The 17,698-nt window shown below is 36.1% G+C and overlaps 1 protein-coding gene across 7 annotated transcripts in view; it reads right to left on the bottom strand.

Annotated features, from left to right (window-relative positions):
• The window catches only part of WDR7 (WD repeat domain 7), a 361,510-nt gene that overhangs the window by 156,611 nt on the left and 187,201 nt on the right, over positions 1–17,698 (bottom strand). For all 7 annotated transcript variants that reach the window (XM_082641443.1, XM_082641445.1, XM_082641444.1 and 4 more), the window contains one exon: positions 5,264–5,485. In XM_082641443.1, the coding sequence (XP_082497569.1) occupies positions 5,264–5,485 (222 nt within the window). The remainder of the gene's footprint in view (positions 1–5,263; positions 5,486–17,698) is intronic.

Here is a 17,698-nt window from a genome sequence, read left to right as displayed (position 1 = left end):
CACACAAGTCTGTCTCAGAGTTGGCTGCCTAGGGAATCGAGTTACGACACTTGCCCAAAGTCAGAAAGCTAATGAGAGATCAAAATGTGATCTACTACAGATGTGCCAGCATCATTCCACAATTATAAAATGAGCAGAAGAGACCAAATGAAAGAATGAACCAAAAGACCTAGAAGGTAACATTATAAATAATTCCCTAAAATATTCCAACAATGCCTCATTTGTGGATTGGAATAAAAATTAAGGAAGGTCCCTATTGAAGTTGAGTTGATGAGACACAAGAAAGCATCCATCCCTACATGGAGAGGAAACTGGGAAGATGAAGAAGGGAAATTTCCTGGGATGTTTTCCATTTCACTTCAGAAGCAGAGACTAACTGGACCGAAAGGGGCTTTAAAGACAGAACACTTCCTGCCCTTTCTTTTATACAAGAGGAAACCGCAACCCAGAGGGTCGCTTTGCTTCCCAAGAGTACAAGGTCACAGAGTAGCCTGGTCTAGGCCTCTTAATCTCCAGAGTCCTTCAGCTTTGTCTTCAATATGTGATTTTGACACTTTATGTAAAATGTAACACCCACAAAAGATTCATATATATTCCAACATAAGTATAAAATGTATTATAACACTATGTATGACTTTTGAATTAGGCATCAGTGTCTCTCCCCGTCCTTCCCATCAATGTTGGAATAATTGGAATTTGACTACATTATGAGTTTTCACAGAATGGCTTTACGAGGAAGGCTAGAACTCCAGCAATTAAACTGCAAAAAATATTGTATCTTAATGGCCTTATCTCAGAATGAGGATAATAATTATTATCTCATTCAATAGGATGCCATAAAGACTAAATATTTAATGGTAGCAATACATTCTAAATGCCACATAAACAAATACCATAGCGATACATACAGTAACTTCTGGCAGATTAACATTATAGCAGGCTAATATTACACAGAACTGATTGAAAAGAGCCCAAGTAACACACAGAACATTTAGACATCTGACTGTTTCCAATCAAGAGAGCAAGATGTGGGACTTCCCTGGTGGTCCAGTGGTTGGGACTCCATGCTCCCAATGCATGGGGCATGGGTTCAATCCCTGGTCGGGGAACTAAGATTCCACATGCCCCACGGCATGGCCAAAAAATTTAAAAAATAAAATAAAATAAACCATCTATAGATTTCAAATAATCAAAAAAATTTTTTTAAGAGAGTAAGATTTAAACTGATAAAGATAAATTTAATCAAGACATCCCAATTCTTAAAAATCCCTGTGGTATGTAAATCTACCACCAAGGAATCTAAGACCTTTGAGGAAAAAATAGGACAATGGGATGGAAGTTAAAAGAAACCCAAGAGTATCTTGAAAATACTTTAAAATTATTAAAATAAAATAGAGCAACCATAATAAGAGGAAAATATCACGGACATTTTATACATTTTGAACTTGTTCCAATAGGTACTATATTATTCATTTTTATATACGATTTCTGCTTGCTAAGAAACCTCTCAGAATCTGTCTTTTGTTACAATGAATTATAAATATTATTTGCTAAGAAACATTACCTTCTGCCCTATCTACATCTACATTCTTTATCCAAAGTGCTCAAAGAAAAAACTTGATTCCAAAATGCTTCACTATTTTAAATGTTTGGGTAAATTTTATTTCCCTTGCCTGGGAAAGTTGAGGTAGCCCCAGGCAAAAGTGCCTCCATAGCACAGCTCAGCCCAGGGTTTCCGTCATGTCAGAAATAGGCTTTGGGACCCCTTTACTGTAGTTCAGCTCCCTGAATTTTAATAAACCAGAGAGCAGTACTAAGACCCTTTGGTTCTTTTATCAGTTCCTAGGGCTTCTTTGAAAAATCTCTATTTCTACTGTGCTATAGCTTTTTAAAAATTGCTTTTCACCTAACCCATTTCCTCTTCTTCTAGTTACAGCAGTAACCATTTGCAGATGAAACTATAAGTCAAAAGAAAAGACCTATAGAAGCAAATTCATGAGTATCAGAATTTTATATAAAGATAAACTGTGGTTAGAAAACAGACGATAACAGTATTAGTCTAGATAACTAAGATAATGTGGTGTAAACTAATCTGCCTAGCAACCAGCCAACGGCTTGGATGAAAATCAGCGATTCATTATTTATGATGTTCCTACACTTATATACAGATACTAAGATAATAAGCTATATGAAAATCCCAGAGAAACAACATTTATGTTTACTTTCCTTGCAGGAAAATATAAAATACAAATGAATGCTGTTGAAATATTATATAAAACATGTTGGACTAAATCAGTAGCCTTCAAAATAAGTAATCCCTTCAAAAGGGAGCATCTTAAAACTTTTCAAGGAACACATAGTTTTGTAAGCACACGTAGTTTTAAGGCACAGTTAGTTTAAAGGAATTGATTTTGGGATGCTAAATATGCAAATTAACACCTTCACTAAAACTGTGAGGGTAGAAATTTTCTCTCTTCAAGGATGTAAGATTTCTGACATTTAGAGGAAATTCTGTCATGCAGTTTTTTTAATGGACGATTATGGATATCAAACAGTTATGCCGAATATTCTACTGAATATATTTAAAAGAACAATAGTTTTATTTTTAAATGTCAATATTCACAATATCCTCAAAATTATATCTTTTGCAAATGTTTAAACTTACTATTAAAAGTTTTAGCTGTCACACTATGGAGAACAGTATGGAGATTCCTTAAAAAACTAAAAATGAAACTACCATACGACTGAGCAATCCCACTACTGGGCATATACCCGAGAAAACCATAATTCGAAAAGAGTCATGTACTAAAATGTTCACTGCAGCTCTGTTTACAATAGCCAGGACATGGAAGCAACCTAAGTGTCCATCGACAGATGAATGGATAAAGAAGATGTGGCACATATATACAATGGAATATTACTCAGCCATAAAAAGAAATGAAACTGAGTTATTTGTAGTGAGGTGGACGGACCTAGCAACTGTCATACAGAGTGAAGTAAGTCAGAAAGAGAAAAACAAATACCGTATGCTAACACATATATATGGAATCTAAAAAAAAAAAAATGGTTCTGACGAACCTAGGGGCAGGACAGGAATAAAGACACAGACATAGAGAATGGACTTGAGGACATGGAGAGGGACAAGGGTCAGCTGAGACAAAGTGAGAGAGTGGCATGGACATATATACACTACCAAATGTAAAATAGATAGCTAGTGGGAAGCAGCTGCATAGCACAGGGAGGTCAGCTCGGTGCTTTGTGATCACCTAGAGGGGTGGGATAGGGAGGGTGGGAGGGAGATTCAAGAGGGAGGAGATATGGGGATATATGTATACATAGAGCTGGTTCACTCTGTTATAAAGCAGAAACTAACACACCATTGTAAAGCAATTATACTCCAATAAAGATGTTAAAAAAAAAGTTTTAGCTGTCAATATAAAAATGTGCAAGGGATTAGACATTTCTTGATACTCATTAGAGAGATGGTGAGCAACAAAGTTTGAAAGCCACTGGACTAAATCATGTCAAGGTTTCACTAACCTCTAGTATTCTAATGTCAAGATTCTAAATAAGGCTCTCATATATAAGTCCTAGGCTATCTGGAGTGACACAGAAAGGTTGGGCCCATTAAAGAGCCCTTGGTAGACAAGGTGAGATTTGAGCAGGGTTTTATGAATGGAAAACAGGGAACCTGAAGAACCTGGGAAAAGATGAAGAGGCCTCTGCAGGAGAGGGGAAGTGGACGTGCCCGGGGGGAAAATGGGAAGAGTGTGGGTTTTCAGGTCGCAAGAAGCTTGAGTTCAAATTCAGGTTTTACTACATTTTGGCTGAGCTACTTTGAAGAAATCTTCATTTCTATTTTGATGATCAAACGAAGAGAAAGAAAAGTGTTTTTTAAATTATAAACTAATAGCACATGTTAGTCATTAAACCCTTTTCCACCAGAAACCATTGAGCAGTAGCAGTTTACACAATGGTCAAAAGCATGAGCTCTAGAACCAACAGACTGTGTTAAGACAAAAACTGCCATTTCCTGGAGGAAGGATCTCAGCCAGGTTAACGAAACCTCTCTGTGCTCAGTTAGCCTTATGTGTAAACTGGAGATAACTGAGGAACAACTCACTTTATAGGGTTATTGTGAGGATTAAGTGAGTTGGTGCACGTAAAGAGCTTAAAATTATGCTCAAAAGAATTACGTGGTTGCTTTATTATTGTTGGTGGTGGTATTCCTATCATTACTTCCTGATTCTCAATGTCAACAGAGATCAAGAGATTACCAACCACTAATATGTATTTGTTGGATTAAGACTCTAAAATGGGGTTGGGGTCTGGTGGGGAGGGAGGAGTAGACAGGCCGCTAAGTCTGTAGGAGGGCTTTAATAATAAAGCCGCCAATATGGCTCCTTGGTTTCTCCGCAAAAGTATGTGACAACGATCTAGTGAACTTCTCTGCTGTCATAGCTAACAAAGTAGCCTATATCTTTTCCCCTTGCTTAAAAGCCAAAACCCCAAAAGAACACATTACAATTTATTCTACAAAGAATATCTTGATATATTCGGTAGTTAAGATGGCACATTTGTTAGAAATGATTCTGCAATATGGTAGGTACATTCTATCTTTACCTAAGGGAGTTCTGACACTAAAGGACCAAAAGACCTCATTAAAAAATACCCTTACGTATTATTAACATACCGACAGAACCAAAAGTAGCAATATGACACAAACCCTTTGAGCTCTGAATGTAATTTTTTAGTCATTACGGGAATAATTTTATTGCAATACTTTTTAAATTACAGAAGTAATTCATAGTTCCTCATTCACATTCTTTAAAATACATACATATATATTTATACACACACACACACGCACACACACACACACACAAACTTTTTTATAAAAATAAAAAATTGGTCTTCCACCCCTGACTTTTCAAATCACATTCAGGACAAGATGCACAGTTTTTCAGAAATTATTTTAGAAGTTAGAAGTTTTGGCTAAAGTCTTGACCAAAATGTGGAAACACAAAGCTCAGAAATGTGTTATTTTAAGAAAAGCATTTAAAAGACCATATTTTAACTTTTAAAAAGAAGTCCCAGAACTATAACTATAGGGTAATGTGCCAGATAGATTGTGCTGCTTTCCAATTTCATTTAAGCATTCTATCTGAGCTAAAACTCAGGATATGTTCAATATTCTGAGATTCTGTTAACAGGTAATATGTACTGAGAAGCAATAGATCGGCATTAGGAATTTTTAACTTACAAGTATGTCTGGCCAGTGAGTAGTTGGATCCACCACTAGTCAAACCAAATCCCTCAGGAATTTGACTAGAGCTTCGAGGTCTGGTCAGCAGTTTAGGAGGTTCAATTTCTGCACCAAATTCAGCTCCTATTACTCCTAGTAAAACAATAGCAGTAGCTTGCTTCCGTCTTTCCTCATAAGATGTGGAAATTTTTTTCATTTGTGGGACACTTGATAAGCAACCTGAAAACCAAAACATAAGAAAAGAAATTAAAAGACTATCAATACATATGATAAGAAACACATTCCAGATTGGTCACTCAGGAATGAGCAGGCTTTTCAACAAATGGCACTGGAACAACTGGTTTTCCACGTGCAAAAGAATGAATTTGGATTTCTACCTCTCACCATGTAAGAAAATCAACTCAAAATGGATTACAGTCCTAAATATGAGAGCTAAAACTAAATAACTTGCAGAAAAAAATAGATGTATATTTTTTCATGATCTTGGGTTAGACAATGATTTCTTAGATATTATAGCAAAAGCATGAGTAATTAAAAAATTATTTTTAAATTGAACTTCAGTATTAAAAACTTTTGAGCTTCAAATGACATAATCAGGAAAGTAAAAAGAACATACAGACTGAGAGAAAATATTGTCAAATTATATATCTAATGAGGGATTGTATCCAGAATACTTAAGGACCTCTTCTTACAACTCAATATTAAGAAAATCCAACTTTTAAAATTAGCAACCAATTTAAATAGATATTTCTCCAAAGATATATGAATGGCCAATATGCATATTAAAGCTGCTCAACATCGTTGATCATTAGAAAAATGGAAATCAAAACCACAGTGAGATACCACTTCACATCGACTAGAATGGCTGCAATTAAAAGGACAGACCATGACATGTATTATTGAGTCTGTACAGAACTTGAAACTCTCATGCATTGCTGGTGGTAACATACAATGATACAACTATTAATACTTAGGAAAATAGTTTGGCAGTTAGAGTTATAACATATGGCCCAGCAATCCCACTCCTAGGTATCTACCCAAGAGGAGTGAAAACAAACGTACACATAAAGACTTGTACATGAATGTCCATAGCAGCATTATTCATAAGAGCCAAAAAGTAGAAACAACTCAAAAGTCCATCAGCTGATAAACGGCTAAACAAAATGTGCTACACCCATCCAATAAAATATTATTCAGCAATAAAAAGGAATGAAGCATTAATACATGCTGCAATGTGGATGACCTTGAAAACACTATGCTAAGGGAAAAAAGCCAGTCACAAAGGACCACGTGTTGTTGTATAATTCCATTTATATGAAATGTCCAGAATAAGCAAATCTATATAGACAGAAAGTAGACTGGGACTGAGGTGAAATGGTTAATGATGGCTAATGAGTACTAGGTTTTTGAGATGAAAAACTTATAAAATTAGATTATGATATCTGCACAACTCCAAATATACTAAGAATCGCTGGATTCTACATTTTAAAGGATGAATTTTATGGAATATAAATCATATCTAAATAAAGCTGTTTTTAAGAAAAAATTTCTAACTCATTTATTAATTTGCCCACTAACTTTACAAATATTTATCAAGCACCTACTTTGGGCCAGGGAATTGCAAACAAGAAAATAAGTAGTCCAGGTCCTCAAGAAGCTCACTAGTACATACAAAAGGAGAGCCTGTCCACAAAGGAGGAAATGCTGAATTTAAAACTCAAAAGATAAGTGGAAGTTTGCAAGGAAATAAGAGAGATGGACAACAAGATGAAGGCAAAGGATGAATACTTTGTCCAGATGGACCAGAATGCAGAAGCCCAACCAGCCGTTTGAAGAAGTACTCACAACCTGGGCAAAGCTCAGTATAATTTCATATGCAGAAGAAATACCAGCATGACACCCAAAACATAATGGAGAACAATTTGAAATCCTTATTAAAGTATCAGTAACTAGGTAATGGGGAATTACATTCTTAACACATAACACTACTTCTTAAAATTTACTTTCCCAACCTTTCTCTAAGGTAACTACACCTCCTTCATTCTCCCAAATGCTCCCAAGATTTGGTCTTTTGCTCAGTCCTACCCTTTTCTAGTTCTACTTGTTTCTGTAAGTGGTCTACCTTTTATTTTTTTGTTTGACATTTATTATACGATATCACAAACATCAAAAGAATTACATTGAGACTATATAAAGAATATTATGAAATATACATGTACACAAGTAACTTTATAAAATCTTAATGTTTTCCATAGGTGCTGCAGATTTTTAAAAGTAATTAATTAATGTGGATATAACTAAAGCCTACCATGGATTGTGACTTTACTATGCCTCCCTCTTGCCCTAGAGGTCACCATGATCCTGATCTTATCAAATACTTTTTATCTATCTATCTATTATATAATCATATCAATGTTACCTGAAATGTATATTTTTCTGGCCTTGAACTATGCTTGCATTCCAGGGGTAAACTCAGAGTACATGGATGAATGGAGATCAATAGATAGATAGGTAGGTAGGTAGGTACGTAGGTAGGTAAATAGGCCAATAGACAGACTCTGAACTAAATTGGCTAATAGGGTTTTTTGAGTTTATGTCCATAGGCAAGATTGAACTATGATTTTCTTTTCATGTACTATTCTTTTTTTTTTTTTTTTTTTGTGGTACGCGGGCCTCTCACTGTTGTGGCCTCTCCCGTTGTGGAGCACAGGCTCCGGACGCGCAGGCTCAGCGGCCATGGCGCACGAGCCCAGCCGCTCTGCGGCATGTGGGATCCTCCCGGACCGGGGCACGAACCCATGTGCCCTGCATTGGCAGGCAGATTCTTAACCACTGCACCACCAGGGAAGCCCTCATGTACTATTCTTGTTGGGTCTTGGTAGCAATATAATACAAGCCTCCAAAACTGGGTTAACTTTCACTCCCCAATTCTTTGAAAACAGTTAAAGAATTCTTGAAGTTAGATGACAATTGTTCTCTAAAATGATCAGGGCCTGTGTCTCAGGATGCTCCCCTTCTCGAGTCAGGGAGTAGGGGATGCAGGGGCAGGGAAGGTGCAAGGGTGGAGGAAGGAATATTTTTTATTATGAATTCATTTTCTGTAATACTTAGTTATTTGGTTTGATTTTCTGTTTCTTCTTGAATCATTTTGGATAGCTTATAGTTTTAGAATTACCCATTTCATCTAAGTTTTTAAATGTATTGGTCTGAAGTTATTTAGAGTGTTCTCTATGATTTAAAAATCTCAATTGTATCAGTTGCTATGAATCCTTTTAAGTATTATTTCCTTGTGCCTTCTCTAATATTATTTTTCATGCCTTTCTTAATCAGTTTTTCTAGAAATATATTTTGTCAGATTTCCAAAAATACTGTGGTTTTGATCTTACTGTTTCAGCTTTCTATTTCAATAATTTCTGCTGTTATTTTTATTATTTCTCCCACTTCCTTTAGGTTTTCTCTCTGTTCTTTCTCTTTGCTTTATTTCTAGGTTCCCAGATTGAACACAGCTCACTTCTTTTCATTATTTTCTATTATGGTTAACAGTACAAGTCACCTAGTGAGCATCCATTTTCCTCTACTCCTTTAATAATACAACCTCAATTTTAACTGAATAGCAATGTATTCATATTCTTTCCATGTCCTTCCAGGAACCCAGGAAGCCATAAACTAGCTCCTGGCCTTAAGCTCTATTCATTACATATTTTAAGTCCTCTTTGTTCATGGGAGCCAAAGCCTACTTCTGGAAAGCAACTATTGGTTTTAGTCCAGATCACTGCATTTCTATTCCATTACTTGTCCACAGCGATATCTTTCTTTTTATTTATTTATTTTTTAATTTTTTAATTATTATTATTATTATTATTTTTTGCGGTACGTGGACCTCTCACTGTTGTGGCCTCTCCCGCTGCGGAGCACAGCCTCTGCACGCACAGGCTCAGCGGCCATGGCTCACGGGCCTAGTTGCTCCGCAGCATGTGGGATCCTCCCAGACCAGGGCACGAACCCGCGTCCCCTGCATTGGCAGGAGGACTCTCAACCACTGCGCCACCAGGGAAGCCCGATATCTATCTTTCTTGAGCCTAGTTATGCCTTGTTGGTTTTCTATTTGTATATTCAATCCATCATAGCTATACATTTGGTACAGAGGGATTTCAAAAGTGAACTTCTAGAGCCATCTTGATTGGAGGTCAGCTTTCTGCTCTTTCTAATATTAACCCATCCAGCTTTTCTGGCCTCTTTCAATCCATTGCTCTATACATTAATTAAATCAATATAGCGAAGGGTCCTCAGAGCAGTATGCCAACCAAGAAATTAGCAGCAGGGGCCTCGGAATACTTTTAGATGTTTTATTTTGTCTCTTCGTTTTTTTCTTTTTCCTTTTGTCATTCTGTACTACTGCAAGTAAGGCAGGGAATGACAAAAGGTGAAGCTAAATGGGTACTAAAACAAGAGGCCTCTGTACAGCAAGCTGAAGACTTTTAACTTTAGGCTAATGGAAAGCCACTGACCAATTTTGTATAAGCTGGTTACTTGAGATTTATTGTCAGAAAGATCATGATAGCAGTAGTATGGGAGGTGGACTGTGAGGTAAAACAAGACTGGTGTCAAGTAGAACCAAAAGACGGCTCATGCAATGTCAAGTGGAAAACAGTGACCACCAGTGGTGGTGGAATTCACAATTCATTCCATCAGCTACTCAGTCATTCAGCATATGAGGACCTAAGATCTAGTGTATGCATGGCATTATGCAAATATGAACTAATGAATTGATATGGGATGAATTAAGATGAATTAATAGGGATAAGAAAAGCAAAGTCCCTGTCCTCATTGAATTTAGAGGCAACTAAACAGGAATCAGAAATGTAAAGGTGAAAAATCAATGAGAACTTTATGATCTAAGAGAACAGTACGTGTAAGAACCTAAAGCATAAAGAACGTGTTGATTTCTATTGCAAGAGTCGGCCATGGGGCTGGAATGCTACGAGCAAGAAGGGAACGGTAGAACGTGAGGCGAGAGTCAGGAAAGGGGCAAATCATAGATGACTCTACTGGTCATGTTCACATTGTTCAATCCTTTGAACAATGGAATTTAGGGTTTTAGAAAAACACTCTGAGCGTGTATGAAGAATGCTGGAAATGAGATGAGCAATAAACAGGATATTGTAGAAATGAAAGTGAGAGATTAAGGTCGGTTTGGTGTTGGGATGTTAAGTAGGAGATGCAGAGAAGTGGATGGCTTCCAGATCCTGGTGAGGTCTGGGTAGTTGATAGAAACACTACAGAAAGATATTTGGTGTCATGCTCTGAATCCTTTTAAAAATCCTAATTAGGGCTTCCCTGGTGGCGCAGTGGTTGAGAGTCCGCCTGCCGATGCAGGGGACACGGATTCGTGCCCCGGTCCGGGAAGATCCCACATGCCGCGGAGCGGCTGGGCCCGTGAGCCATGGCCGCTGAGCCTGTGCGTCCGGAGCCTGTGCTCCGCAAGGGGAAGAGGCCACAGCAGTGAGAGGCCCGCATACCACAAAAAAATAAAATAAAATAAAAATAAAAATAAAAATAAAAATCCTAATTAACTAAAACAAAAGTAAAACAAAATTTTTAAAACCCTTGCAAGAGAGGTAGGTCTGACCTTCCCAGAAGCCAAATTAAAAAAAAAACAAACAACCTAGAGCACAAGGCTTCTTAGTATACTTAAATTCCATTTATTTAGCTGTGCTGAGAGACAGAATAGGATGTGGGCAAGAAGACCCAGCTGAATCTAAGAAATGGAAATGGAAAGATATTACAAAGATGTTAAGAGTTGGAAAGGAATCATTGAGTAAAAAAGTGGCATTAAAGCACTTAAGGAAAAATGGGAGATAAGTTATCTAGGAAGCTAAGGTGGTAACATCAAAGACTAGTTACTGTTTATTTGGATTCCAAGAAAATTTTGGTGCAATTGAGAACAAAAAAGATTTGCTCTTGTTGTTGCTATAGTTTCTAAGCTTCTGTATGTCACATTTTATTGTTTTTAAAAAAAAAGTTAGTTTAGGAAATTTGCCATTAGTTTTAAAGCATGTATAGAAAGACAAAATCTGAAATGAGACAACAGAAAATAGATCCATCTTTAAAAATATTCTAATTCTTTCATGTAAAATTTTAGTTATTATTTTCCTCATTTGCTTTATTTTGTTTGGTATATTTCAAATCACATGCAGACTACTTTATAATAATGTTCCCCCAATGTTATAAAATAATTGTATAACTTCCAAAGTCATGATAAGTCATATTTCATGAATTAACATTTCTTATAAAAAGCCTCAATTAAAATGTTTAAGAATATTTCAGTTACATAAGATATATCTTCCAATCTGATACCATAGTATGCATCTCTGTCTCTTCACGGATATTTTTTCTAACTTTTTAAAGACAAAGAGGAAATGTTAGTAAAAGTATTAGCATGTACACGTGAGTATAGATTCAAAGTATGACACTGATCTGTGATAGTTTATAGTAACCAAAGGGGGAAAACACCCTAAAAGCTTAACCATACTAAAAAGGAAGAAAAATCAATAATCACTGCCTCTGTGTTTAGAAGGATGAAAATAGACCCTAATTCTAGACAAAGTGATATTTAACAGTTTGATAATCTATACCTCAGCACGTGCATTTAAAACCAACTTTATTTCTGTAGGGGAACAGACACAAGGAGCAAGAGCTCTGTGAGACTACATCTAGATTCATGTAGCACATATTTTATTCTTTACATAGTCTTCTTGAAACAGGAAGCCAACCAAGCTCCCCTCCCCCCCGTCTCAGCGAGAGCATGCTCCGTAACAATAGTTCAAAGGAAAGCTCTATTCTGCAGTTGCACTGATTGTCCTGTCAGCTGACCTCTGCAGAAGGGAATTGCTAACCGCTGCCTTGCTCCTTAGCTGACAAATGAATGATCGCAGCTCCATCTATTTTCACTATGGCTGCCTCTAGCCCAGGTGCTCAGACAGAGAGCCCGGTGTGACATCTTAGATCAAGATGAATTGGCACAAACTCCTGATCCAAGATTGTTTTATACCATTTAATTTAGTTTCTTCCCCTGCTTGGATGAGCACAGCTCTGGTTATGGATTTCTATTCTAATGTACTGAAGCAGGCCCTGAAAGAAGCCAATGAAGCAGCTGCTGGAGCAAGGGACTGCAGGGATACTGATCAATAGGCAAGGCATTGACCCCAGCCGGTCAGCCTCTGCAACAGCCATGCTCGAAGGGGGAGGGGGCATGGAGCACACATGGGCTGCTTCCAGTAGGAAATTAAACAACAGGGGCATTTGGAGAGCTCCACCTCCACCCTGGTCCCCCACCTTCTCTATGTGCCTTTTGTTTAATTACCTCAATCTTGTCCTAACTCCCACTTCTTGGGAAGGAATTAAGACTTTAGGGAAGTTTTAATAATATTCTTTAAAACTGCCATTTGTAAATTTTATTCTTAAGCTAATAGAAAGCATCATAACAGGTGCCCTCTGCTAAGTGGCCAAAATATGAAACCTTAATTAGCTGTCAAGTACATCACTTGGTGTAATTTAAAGTTTGGCATGTGCACAGGCTCATAAGAACACTGTCCAACTGGCTATGAACACTACTGATGCTGAAATTCTATGGTATGTAATTTTTATCCGTGCTCAGGTCTGAAAAGATGATAGCTCTTTGTTAACATGGAAAGAAGTAAGAACAAGAAAAGGATCCCCTAAAAGAGACACTGACTGATTAGTAAATGTATAAGGTGACAGATGCCCATCCCTGCTACTATTCTAACAACAACACAGCAATTTCTGATTCTTTATTTTTTTCAAATTTGGAAACATTTCAAATTACTGGCTTTGCCTGTGTTTTCTCCTAAATAATACAAGACATACACAATTAGCTGCAATGTTTTCCTACAAATAAATTGACAACCAAATAGGAGATTCTGAGATATTAAAACTAAGATAATTCTGCAAAAGTAGATCTTTCTACAGTTTCATTCGTCTCATGAAAATTTGGTGTTTTTTCACAGAGACATGCCTCCATTTAATCATGCTAAAGGGTGACACAGAGATCCATTTTCTTGACAGGACGGTTGATCACCCTATCACAGCAAGAAAATTAATACCTTCAACTAGCCCTGTGTGGAAAACAGAAGCTACATGCAATGGTAAAGGACATAAATGTTCTAAATTTGAAGTTGCAGACAGAATGCTTGTTCTGGGTAAAAATAATGTTTCCTCATTATTGGGTTACTTTAAACAAAATATGAGCCTTTGATTTTATTTAAACAACCATTTAATTCATACAGTGTTCCTCAAAAGTACATAATTGTCTTTAGATTTGGCATAAATGACCCTAGCTTTCTAGGAGCAGGAGTAAACCCTTTACTTACAGCTTAACTAGAACACAGGTAAAATGTTTGAGAAGTTTAAGCTATTTAAAGGGCTGTGAGATATTGATTACTTCATTTAAAAAGCAGTCAGAGAGTGCAACCAAGAGGTCAAGATAAATTTAACAGTTTGAAGCACTTTACTAAATAACTCTAAAGATCATGTTAATTGGCTTTGTGCAGTTCCAGGGTAAAATTAATTTTATCCTAGCTTACAATAAAAGGATTAAAAGACATATTAAGTTCTTCAGTTTTAACTGGAATAGGAATCAATGGATTTGAATTAAGGCTAAGGGCGGTTTTATGAGAGATGGCCTGCCAGCAGATACTTTCTATCTGCTATTAGCCATATATTGATGGAGCTCTGTTATTGTATTAGGTATTAAAACCTTAGAGAAGAATATACCACCAATTACTACTCTGAGAATATACTTTAAGAATTGGGTGATTTGACCTGGAAAAATTGTTGTCAAAAATTTGATTCTTTGTTTAGGATTCAGTATCAGAATGCTTTTTATAGCTGACTTATCTATGTTACAATGTCTATAATTCTAGTAAAAATTAATGAAATGATGTAGTTAAATTCCATCACAATTCACTTCGAGATTATAACTATATTTAAAACTGTATTACAAGCATATCATTAGGGTTTTTTAAACCAAAACATTACATTCAGATTAATTTTAGCACACCAATTTTATGCTAGAAATTCCTGGCAATAATAGAGTCCAAGAGACACTCATAATGACACAAATATTTCCTGCATTTGACATAAATTTCAATATACTCTAAAACATCACTCTCAAAATTCAGAAATGTCTATTTATTATAGTAAAATGAAAGCACAATTTTAAATGTTTTTTCTTCACTCTTTCAATATTTAACGATATGTTTTGGAACTATATCATAGAAAAATAAATTGCTTTTATTATGAGCTGCCTAGCAAAGCAAAAAATACAATTCGTAGTTAATAGGTATATGTGTTATATATTATTAAATAACTGGCTTTGTAAGACTTTATAGGAATGATTGGGAAAAAGTAAGTTGCAAGATCTCACAGCAGAAAGCTATTCAAAGGGCAGCATGTAAAGACTACTTAAAATAATAATTTGGATTAAGCTAGAAAATAGTTTCTACTGTAGTTCTTTACAACTCTTTTATGTGCAATAAAGTGTGTTTGCTAATATTAGATTATGATTAATTATTAAAGAACAAAAGTAAATTTAGCAAAGTGAACTTTGTTAACACAGGCAATGTTAAAGACAAGGGAACTTTCAGAATTAAGACACATGATTTACTATTTACAGTGTGAAGTTCCACAAATACTAGCCAATAAAAGTTTCTTTCTTTTTTCAGACCAGTAAAATATTCTTCCAAATTTTCATTTTTATCTGTTTCTCTTTTCTCAGCCCCATTGACATTTTAAATGTGATGGGGTATTATCAGCAGATATTATGAAAAACATATATAAAATTGTATATTAGGTAAAGATGAGTTTAAATAGTACAGGACAGTGAAATATGTCAAATGAAAATATATTTTAATACATTTTGGAACTTAAACAACAGAAGTACCTAAAAGAAACTAGGTCTTCAAATGTTAGTTGAGATCTAATTGTTTTATTTAGATGTACTTTAATCAAAATAATTTCTACTTACTTCTGACTGACTACTATCTAAATTGATATACCTAGTTGCCTAATGGAATATTAATTTATTTTTAAGATATGCTTTTTAAATAATTATACTGTGCTAATCAAAAATGTTAATTTTACAAATACATATACACATTGGTGTACATAATTATATTCACACACATAAGTATACAACATTCTTAGCTTTAGTGTCTTGATACCCTGAGCTAGAAGCGTAATTTTGAAATTTTAAAATCTATGTTTTAATCTATGTTTTAAATCAGAATGAGAAAAATGTTGGCCCTTGGTGGCATTTTCACAGTTGCAAATAAATTGTTTCCACAGTGTTTAGCCAGAGCATTCCCCATACCTACTGGCTGCTACTCTTAGGGTTGCTTAAGACCGGATAAAGTACAATGCCATAAAAATGTCAAATTTTACTCCATATGTAATTGTAATCTTCCAAATAAGCTTTATTAACAATAGTTAAGGACTTCCCTGGTGGCGCAGTGGTTAAGAATCCACCTGCCAATGCAAGGGACATGGGTTCCAGCCCTGGCCTGGGAAGATCCCACATGCTGCTGAGCGACTAAGCCCGTGCGCCACAACTACTGAGCCTGCGCTCTAGAGCCCGCGAGCCACAACTACTAAGCCCTTGTGCCACAACTACTGAAGCCCGCACACCTAGAGCCCGTGCTCCGCAACGAGAAGCCTCCGCAATGAGAAGCCCGTGCACTGCAGCAAAGAGTAGCCCCCCGCTCACCGCAACTTGGAAAGCCCACTCACAGCCACGAAGACCCAATGCAGCCAAAAAAATAAATAAAAATAAATAAGTGTATTTTAAAAAACACAATATTTAAAATAAGGAAAAATCTTTTGATATTAATTTATTTTTAAGACAATTTGGTCTTAAAATGGTACAGTATTCCACTAATTAGATTTAAGTTTCCAATATACCACAGTTTTCAGCTGAATACTTCAAAGATGAATTTGTTAAATGGAAACATAAAAAGACATAGATTGGTGACAATCAGCACGTGAAAAAGAACTCAAAGATGTCACTCTCTTTGGTGGTGAATGCAGGTTTCATAAGCTCACAAAGAGAATCTGAGTCCATGCCATTGAAAACTTATGTAATTAAGTTCCTTTTCTTAAGCCACGTGCTTTTATATGAATATTATATTATTTTCACTTTTGTTGACACAACTTAGAACACTGAAAAATCTTCCACTTTTTACAAAATGTGGCAAATAAATTTCGATAATATGGAAAAACAATAAAATGGCAGATGGTTATATGGCCAACATGTAAATTTCTACCTGTGTTTCTGATGTAAATAAAATAAAATAAAACATGGAAGTTTTTGAATCTTCCTCTCTACCTCCTTGGGAAAAACAGATGTACTGATTAAAAATGACAATCATGGGGAACTTCAACATTTATTTCTAAACTCTCATATTATTACCAAAGCTAGTATGTGTTGTGTAGAAGACTCTCACTCCGCCGTCAGCATAAGCGTTTCCTCCACTGCATTAAAAATATTTTTTAGTTGCTTTGTGACACATCTGCCAGTGCTTTCCGCACACCTACTCACGGGGCATATGGAAGCTGCTCCCCAAACGTATGAGGCTTTTGCTGTTTTGGGTGCTGCTGCTCTATCCGCACGCCACCCCCCCACCGCCCTGCACCCCGACTTGAAAACTGTAGTAAACAAACATGCTATTAATTTGTATGCATGCTCGATGGCCCCCTGCTGGACCATAATAGGTTCTGCAAATGCATACATCTTTCTACGGCTGCTGATTAAGCCATTTTAAAATAATGCCTCTCGCACATAGACGTATTGTGTGTGTGTGTGCATTTCAGAAAATACCTCACATCTATTTTCTACAAAATCAGATAAAAGCAGAAGAAATGAACACTCCAAAATGATGCTCTTTTGCAAAGGGAATTTAATACTATCACTGTCTTAGGGGTATGTCAATTATTTTGAAAATTAGAAACCTTAAGCTTTGCGAGCAACCTGTATGTTTTTAGAGCAGTTCTTGTAACAATTTCTTATTCTTAACACAGACAAGTTCTACACCCACTTTCCACGATCTGCATTATCTTATTTGTCTCCTTATTCTCTACCTGACCATCAAAAAAATCCAATTTTTTCCTTTTCCTTTTCCTTTTAGTGAGAACATTCTCAGTTTGGAAGAAAACTGGATTTTAAAAATTCCAAATATCTATCTAAGGCATCTATGTAATCAGGAATCTTGTAGCTAATAATTATCAAGAATAATGTTCAATTCTTGGTTCACTTTACCTTTCAAGGGTGAATCTGAGATACAGGTCAAGTTTCAAAAACCATGCATTGTAACATTAAAAAGACCATTATTAGCTTTTTCATGAGGAAAGAAATATTTC

The sequence above is a fragment of the Mesoplodon mirus genome, assembly GCF_964341445.2.
Source record: "Mesoplodon mirus genome assembly, chromosome: 13".
In the NCBI taxonomy this organism is placed as follows: domain Eukaryota; kingdom Metazoa; phylum Chordata; class Mammalia; order Artiodactyla; family Ziphiidae; genus Mesoplodon; species Mesoplodon mirus.
The sequence above is the reverse complement of the archived record's forward strand: the minus strand, read 5'-3'. Positions and strand labels throughout refer to the sequence as shown.